At 43.4% G+C, this 7,797-nt stretch overlaps 1 protein-coding gene across 1 annotated transcript; it reads left to right on the forward strand.

The window, feature by feature from the left end:
• The first annotated feature begins 1,307 nt into the window (after positions 1-1,307).
• LOC117438216 (uncharacterized) lies at positions 1,308-5,657 on the forward strand. The gene is made up of 3 exons (XM_034073703.1): positions 1,308-1,728; positions 2,034-4,717; positions 5,298-5,657. Exons 1-3 carry the CDS (start codon positions 1,308-1,310, stop codon positions 5,334-5,336), a joined length of 3,144 nt encoding a protein of 1,047 aa, XP_033929594.1. The 3' UTR covers positions 5,337-5,657.
• The last annotated feature ends 2,140 nt before the right edge of the window (positions 5,658-7,797 follow it).

Genomic DNA, 7,797 nt, shown 5'->3' on the forward strand with positions numbered 1-7,797 from the left:
GCATGTTTTGTGTGCTTTCCCTGTGGTGTATATGCTGGATCAAGACCCGTGGTGGTAAGGTCTCTCGTATGCTCTTCTCAGGGGTATCGGGCACACTGTAGCAGACCCTGGACTTGGGACCCCATATACAACTCCTTTTGATACAGTCTTTCTGTGATACTCATGTACTAGAAGTTGGTAAATATAAGCATGTCCATGTTTCTATCAACCTTTGGAGACCTTTATAGATATTGCTGGCAACTTCTTCTGACATAGGCTGGCCACCTGTGTTGGAATGAGTGTGCATTTTGGTCAGTATAAAAGCCCAAGCATCATGCCATGTCAGGGAGGCAGAGCTCCTCCGGGGACGCCTGCTAAGGTTGAGCCTGCCACCTCATACTGCGATGAAGCTTCTTGGAGGTGGTTTCCTGATAGTCTTCACAAGGTCCTTGTGCCATGTTCTGTATGTGGGACCGTGTAGTGGGAGTAATGATTGCCTGGATTTTGTGTTTCAAATACTGTAGTTGTGAGGAGTGGGCTTGTGGGATCCCATATTGTTGGGGGTCGAGCATGGGCGCTTTAACAGGCTTGCAGCAAGCTGTGAGAAAGTGAACCTCTGACCCCAGGCTGGAAGAGGAAGCGTCAAGGTCAGCAAAACAGGAGCGCAATAACAAGATGCCAGAAGCATGATGTAACGCTAAGCTGAAGCGAAGGTGTGAAACCAATCAGGAGAGGCAAAGTGGAGCGTGTACCTCTCGCGGGCAAAGTGAAGCAGCCAATCAAGTAATGCGTGATCGCGTGTAAGACAGTATATTAAGAGCAGCCTTGTAATCAATAAACGGAGCATTTCGTGAACCTACATCGTATCGGTGTTTTCTCCCCTCCACCTGGCCGCGGCATTCTGGTGACCCCGACGTGATACCAGGAGAGAGAGAGACCGCGGACGAGAGAAGGTGGAGATTCCGGCTGCCCGAGAGAGGCAGGCTGTCCGAGAGAGGCAGGAAAAGAGCTCAAATTACGTGGCCACGGCTGACCGGTGAGTCAGGCAGACTGCGGTCTGGTTCGGGATGGGTTCCGCTGTATCAGCGATAGAAAAGGCTACGATAGAGGGATTGCTATGCGTAGCGAAGAAAACAGGGTACTCGATACCCCGACAGGAACTTGTGGACTTTTTGTTTTGGTGCCGGAAAAGGGGGTTGTTAGAAAATACGGCACAGTTATTTTCCAAAGATCAATGGCGTAAGATAGGAGAAGAATTGTGGGAGAGCGTTCAGACAGAGCATAAAGGGGCGAAGGAATTAACACGCACTTACCGCTCCATTAAGCTCATGATTGATCAAATGCATGCAGAGGCGGAAATCGCAGCTGCGTCGAAGGGTGCCTTGAGTGAGAGTACGAAAAACTCGGACTTGGGGGAAACGGACTTAATCGAGGGGGGCCCCCTCCCTGATCCAGTGCCCCCCCGTACCTCCCCTGAAAAAACAAAAATTGCTGCACCAGTGCATAAGAAGGGGGAGTTTGATGACTTAATTATCCCCTGGGACCCCTCAGATGAGTTGCCCACGCAACCATCTGCACCCCCTGAGCCAGAACCTATGGAGGTACTGCCCGAAAATGTACCCTTGCCGTCTGACGAACTACAAAAAGAATCACCTTATGCTGAACTTGTGAAAGAACTAAGGCAACAGCGCCACCAAATGGCAAGGTTAATGATAGCTGTGAAAAATTTAGACAAGGATGGTGATACGGGTAAAAAGAAATGTATAAAAAAGCCATGGAGGCAATTAAAGAAGGAATCAAGAATATTGAAAGACAGATGGACCAAAAGGAGAAATTAGACGCCGGGGGACGAGAAGGGATCAAGAGGGCAATTAGACAGGGAAAGCTAACGATTAAAGAAGGTCATGAAAAAATAAAACGCTTGTATGGAGCAGGGGAAGGATTAACAGAAAAAGAAAAAAGAGACTTACAGGATGATTTAGATGAAGGAATGTTAGAGGATGAGAGGGCAAAGGGGTATATCCCTAAAAGAGTAAATGAATATATCCCTACAGATCATTCTTTTGACATGGGGCGGAGATGGAAAGGAGTTATCACACAAGCTAATTTGAATGGGGAGGTTACTTTAGAACCATTAATATCTGCTCCAGTACGGGTTACACAGAATGGAGCAGAATGGACACCTTTAGACTGGAATTTGGTCTCAAAATTACAACAAAGTGTTATGGCCTACGGAGCCACTAATTCGGCTGTACGAAGACAGATGACAGCCTTTATGAAATACCAGGAGCTTGTTCCTGCCGATATTAGATTGCTTATGGAAACTCTCCTAGGGGCTACGGCTTTTATAATGTTTCTGGTAAAGTGGCAGGAACGCTTAGAGCTAAAACAACTAGAGTTTAAGGCTGAAGACTCCAACCTGCTCGAGATTAAGGCTGGAGATGCCAACCTGCTCAAGATTAAGACTGGAGACTCCAACCTACTAGGATTTAAGGCTGAAGATGCCAACCTACTACAGACAGCAACAGAAACAGAGGTTAATGAGGTGCTGAGGAGTACAAGCCCTGAGAAAAATGAAGCATTAGAAGCCCAGCAACAGATGTCCTTGTTTCAGAACCGTATCAGAGAGCAAAATGCACATTTGGAGATGCTGCGTGAGAAAGCACATAACCTGGAAGTACAGCTTGAGTCTTCTCAAAAGAATGCCAAAGATAAAGAAAATACATTTGCCCAAATGGAACAGAATATGGAAGATACAATTCAACAGCTATGCGAAAGCACGGAAGAAAAAGAACAAGATGTTAAAAGTCTCCAAGATCTAGTGGCATCAGAAAGGTTGTCTGTATTACAATGTGCCCTTTCTGTCCGGGACTCAGAAATAAGAGAATTGAAAAATGAAATAGCTTTATGCAAAATGAAAGATCAACAACATGTTGAAGAACTGACAATCAGCCATGAGAAGGATATTTGCAGACAGTTGGAGAACTTGAGGGCTGAGCTGGAGAAGTGCCACAGAAGGGAAATTGCAGAAGCCAGGCAGGTATATGAAGAAGAAATGGTTTTGAAATATAAGAATGAACTTGAAGAGCTAAAAAGAGAGCTCTGTGCTCTGAATTCTGAAGAGCATGTTCAGACTTTGAATGGCATAATAATTGACTTAAATAAGAGTCTTCATGAGTCTGAAGTTAATAAAGAATCTTTGAGGAAGAGACTTGAGAACCAACAGGAAGACTTTGAGAGAGAAAAATCTGAAATTGAAACTAAATACAAGGGTTTGATTGATGGGCTTAAGTTGCAACTTTCTGATGCAGAAGAGCAGCTCAAGGAAGCTGAGCAATATAAACAAGTAAAACAGTCCTCGCGTGGAAAGATTCAGAAACTGAATTCTCTCGTCAAGGAATTAAATGAGAAGCAACTTTATGAGGCTAAAGCCACTACAGATGTAAGGCAAAAGCCTGATGAAGACAATGTCTCCAATAAAAAGGTAATGACTTTGAGGGAAAACCAGATTTTACCAGAGATGAGAGCAGAATTTGATGCGATGTGGAATGAGCCACACCAGTTGACAGGTGAAGATGAGCTAGTTCATGAAGAACTAGAGTTCCAGTATGGCTTTGGAGTAGGCTCCTCAAGGGATCCATTAGCAGAAATCGAGAATTCAGAGGTCACAGAGAATAATGAAAACGGTGAAGGTGATGACTCTCTTAAAGTAATTGAGACAAAAATTGAGCAACAACAGGTTTATAGATATGACCCTGAATATCCAGTTATGGTTTTGGTTTATGGATCACAGCAATACAGATCTGCTATTATAGCGCAACAAATTGAAAAACACTTAGCGATCCTAGAATGGGTTTTCCCATCGTATCAGCCTTCTGCATCTGTTACCACGCTCCAGGATTATATTGGGTCCCTATTGTTAAAAGCCAAAGAACATGTCAGGTTGGTGTTTGGTGTTGATCCTTCTGTATTTGTACTACCTTGGAAAACTACTGATTTAATCCAAGAATGGTCATTATGTTCTATGACCTTTGCTCTTGCAGTTAATGGGGTACAATTGTCAACACATTATCCCTCTCATCCGCTGTTTCAAACAACCTCTATTATAATGAGAGGGCCTATTGTGAAACAAAAACCTATATCAAATGCACTTACTGTATTCACTGATGCCAGTGGACGTACTGGGAAATATGGCTTCGCATGGCAAGACAATCAAAATTGGAAACTAAAGATATGGACTGACACAGGAAAATCAGTGCAAATCTTAGAACTACAAGCCATTGTTGAAACCTTAAATTGGTTTTCCTCACAAGCCTTAAATATTGTATCCGATTCAGCATATGCAGTCAGTGTAGTCAATCGTATTGACTGTGCAAAAATAGGTAAAATTGGAACATTGGAAATTGAAGAATTGGTAATTCGCCTAAAGGGTATAATTCAAGAACGTAAGGAGCCCATCTGGTGCTGCCACATGCGAAGTCATACCAACTTACCTGGTATCTTTTCCCAGGGTAATGCTGTAATTGACCGAGCGGTTGCAGGACCAGTCGTGCTACGGAACTTTGAAGCGGCTCGTCAGTCACATGAGTTTTTTCATCAATCCTCAAGAGGTCTACAGCAGGAATTTGGACTATCTAGGTCTCAGGCTCGAAATATTGTCGCAGCCTGCCCTGATTGCGCCCGTATTGCTCCATTACAACAACATGGAGTTAACCCGCGAGGCTTAGGCCCAAGAAAAGTATGGCAGACTGATGTTACAGAATACCCCCCTTTTGGTCGACTGAAATATTTACATGTCTCAGTTGATACTCATAGTCATGCAGTATGGGCCTCAGCACTAACTACAACAGCCTTTAAAGCAGTGAAACAACACTGGTTACAGGCTTTTGCTGTCCTAGGGGTTCCTGAAATGATAAAGACAGACAATGCGCCAAGTTATGTAGGACACTGGAGTGAACAATTTCTAAAGCAATGGGGTGTTAAACATGTTACAGGCATACCTTACAATACTACGGGCCAGGGCATTGTCGAAAGACGACATCAGGATATTAAACGCTTGCTTGGCGCTTTGAAAAAAGAGGGGGAGATAACCCTCTCGCCACACGATATGTTAGCTAAAGCATGTTATGTTTTAAATTGGAAAAATCCTGTTTCAACCAATGATAAGCAAACTGTTATTCCAATACATTTGCACTATACTTCACAAAATTCTGTTTTAAAAATGCCTGTCCGTACTTGGGACCCTAAAAAAGGGGCCTGGGGAACAGAAAAAGAAACTTTATTCACCTGGGGACGGGGATATGCTTGTGTCTCTACAGGTGATGACCCACCTCGATGGGTCCCAGCTAAATGGGTAAAACCGTGGCTGGAAAAGAAGGGAGATTCTGAGGAAACGAGAGGACAGCAGACGGTGTCTTAATAAACTATTTGTGGAATCTAGCTAGGGAACTTTTGGAAGAAAAACGAAATGAAGATATTAGGTCTGGCAGCACCTGTGGTTCTGATGGAACAGGGAAGTATGATGTCACATAACATGGATCATCGGCAAAACATGTGGGTAACATGGGTTAATGAGATAGGGCAGGATTCCTTTTGTTTATCTATAGCAACCCCATCTGATCCATTTCGACCATGTTTGATTGGAGTCCCTCTGGTATCTCACAAGACCTTTATAGATATGGCTGACCACTTCATCCAACACAGGCTGGCCACCTGTGTTGGAACGAGTGTGCATTTTAGTCAGTATAAAAGCCCAAGCCTCACGTGATGTGAGGGAGGCAGAGCCTCTGTGGGGACGCCCGCTAAGGTTGAGCCTGCCACCTTGCACTGCGATGATGCTTCTTGGAGCTGGTTTCTTAATAGTCTTTACAAGGTCCTTGTGCCACGTCCTGTATGTGGAACTGTGCAGTGGGAGCAATGATTGTCCGGATTTTGTGTTTCAAATATTGTAGTTCTGTGGAGAGTGTATGTGGGATCCCATATATGCATATATGTGTGTTTGTGTGTGTGTGATGAGGGCAGACAGTGTTCTGTATATTTTTTGTTGTCAGGTTCATGTAAAAAGTTTTAACAGGTAGCAGTTCAACATTTTGGGCAAGAAAGGGTCAATGCATAAGTGCAGCAGGTATTTATGGTTGACCACCAAAAAAAAAAAAAAAAAAAGGGGGGGAGTGTAATGATGGAGCAAACTCCTTGACTGTTAACACTGTACAGTTTACTTCTGCAGCTGCTTTACATCCTTCACAATCTTTCTGATCATTCTGAATCTATTCACAAGAAATTGTTTGAACTTAAAGAAAGTACTGTAGAAACAAATCCTATAGACTCTTGGTTAAAATCGTTAGGAATAAGTAGTTGGTTAAGGAGTTTAATCATGATGTTTAGTGGACCAATAATGATTATGTTGTTAATTTTGTTTTTTGGACCTTGTTTGTTACAATGTACTATGCAACGCATGCAGCAGATGACGAACGCCTTATTTGAAAAAAGAGGGGGAGATGTTGGGGGTCGAGCATGGGCGCTTTAACAGGCTTACAGCAAGCTGTGAGAAAGTGAACCTCTGACCCCAGGCTGGAAGAGGAAGCGTCAAGGTCAGCAAAACAGAAGCGCAATAACAAGATGCCAGAAGCATGATGTAATGCTAAGCTGAAGCGAAGGTGTGAAACCAATCAGGAGAGGCAAAGTGGAGCGTGTACCTCTCGCGGGCAAAGTGAAGCAGCCAATCAAGTAATGCGTGATTGCGTGTAAGACAGTATATTAAGAGCAGCCTTGTAATCAATAAACGGAGCATTTTGTGAACCTACATCGTATCGGTGTTTTCTCCCCTCCACCTGGCCGCGGCACCATATATGTGTGCGTGTGTGATGAGAGCAGACAGTGTCTTGTGTATTTTTTTTTGTCGGGTTCATGTAAAAAGTTTTTAACAGGTAGCAGTTTAACATTTCAGGCAAGAAAGGGTTAATGCAAAAGTGCAGTTGCCGGCAGATATTTGTTGCTCCTGCTGAGGAGACCAGTGTTTGTAGCTGTGTAAAGCAGTGTGAGCGACTTCGAAGAGAAAAAAAAAAAAAATTATATGATAAGAGTTTGGTAGCCATGTTCAGAAGAAGCTGACCTCCAATTTGGCTCCCAGTGCTCCACTGGTGGAACGGCCAGGAAAGACACAGCAGCCAAGGAGTGGAAAAAAAAACCACAAAAAAACCAACCCCCCCCAAAAAAAACCCCAAAACCAAACAAACAAAACACCAAAACCAAACCTCTCAATCTATTGAAGTTTATAACCTGGGGGTGAATCCAAGACTTGGAGAAACAGTTTTGTTGTAACAAGAACTGCTAACTGAAAAAGCAAGAGGGGAAATGCAATCACAAGCTTTATCATCCATCACCCAAGCAGCATCAGGGTGATAGAGAAAACAAACAAAAAAAAAAGGTAATGATACAGCAAACTCCTTGACTGTTAACACTGTGCAGTTTATTTCTGCAGCTGCTTTACATTCCTTTTGCATCAGAATGCTTCTGCTTTAAGGAATCATTTCAACCTGTCTACTTCTCAAGAATTTATAACCTGCGGAAGGGGGTATATTTGGGTCCTTTTACCTACAGGTCCATGGCGTCTGCCTGCAGCATTCATCAAGCCTTGCCATGAGCTGGACAGATGAGTGGAAGAACCCGATGCATCAGCTACAGGAGCTGACCGTGAAAACCCAAGCAAAACGAGATAGAGGAAGAGAAAAATGAATGACTGCAAAACATCACTTGGGGGCAACTGAAAAGTAACAACTTGAATATGTGTACTCGTAAATTATTAGAGGCTGTGATTTT

Source organism: Melopsittacus undulatus (genome assembly GCF_012275295.1).
Source record: "Melopsittacus undulatus isolate bMelUnd1 chromosome W unlocalized genomic scaffold, bMelUnd1.mat.Z SUPER_W_unloc_2, whole genome shotgun sequence".
NCBI classification, from domain to species: Eukaryota; Metazoa; Chordata; class Aves; order Psittaciformes; family Psittaculidae; genus Melopsittacus; species Melopsittacus undulatus.

Excerpts from the sequence above, each read along its gene's own strand:
- LOC117438216 (XM_034073703.1), top strand. The coding sequence starts at position 1,308 with ATGATTGATCAAATGCATGCAGAGGCGGAAATCGCAGCTGCGTCGAAG. Across the intron at positions 1,729-2,033 it reads AGACAAGGATGGTGATACGG|ATCATTCTTTTGACATGGGG; the intron begins GTAAAAAGAAAT and ends ATATCCCTACAG. Across the intron at positions 4,718-5,297 it reads GAGGCTTAGGCCCAAGAAAA|GTGATGACCCACCTCGATGG; the intron begins GTATGGCAGACT and ends GTGTCTCTACAG.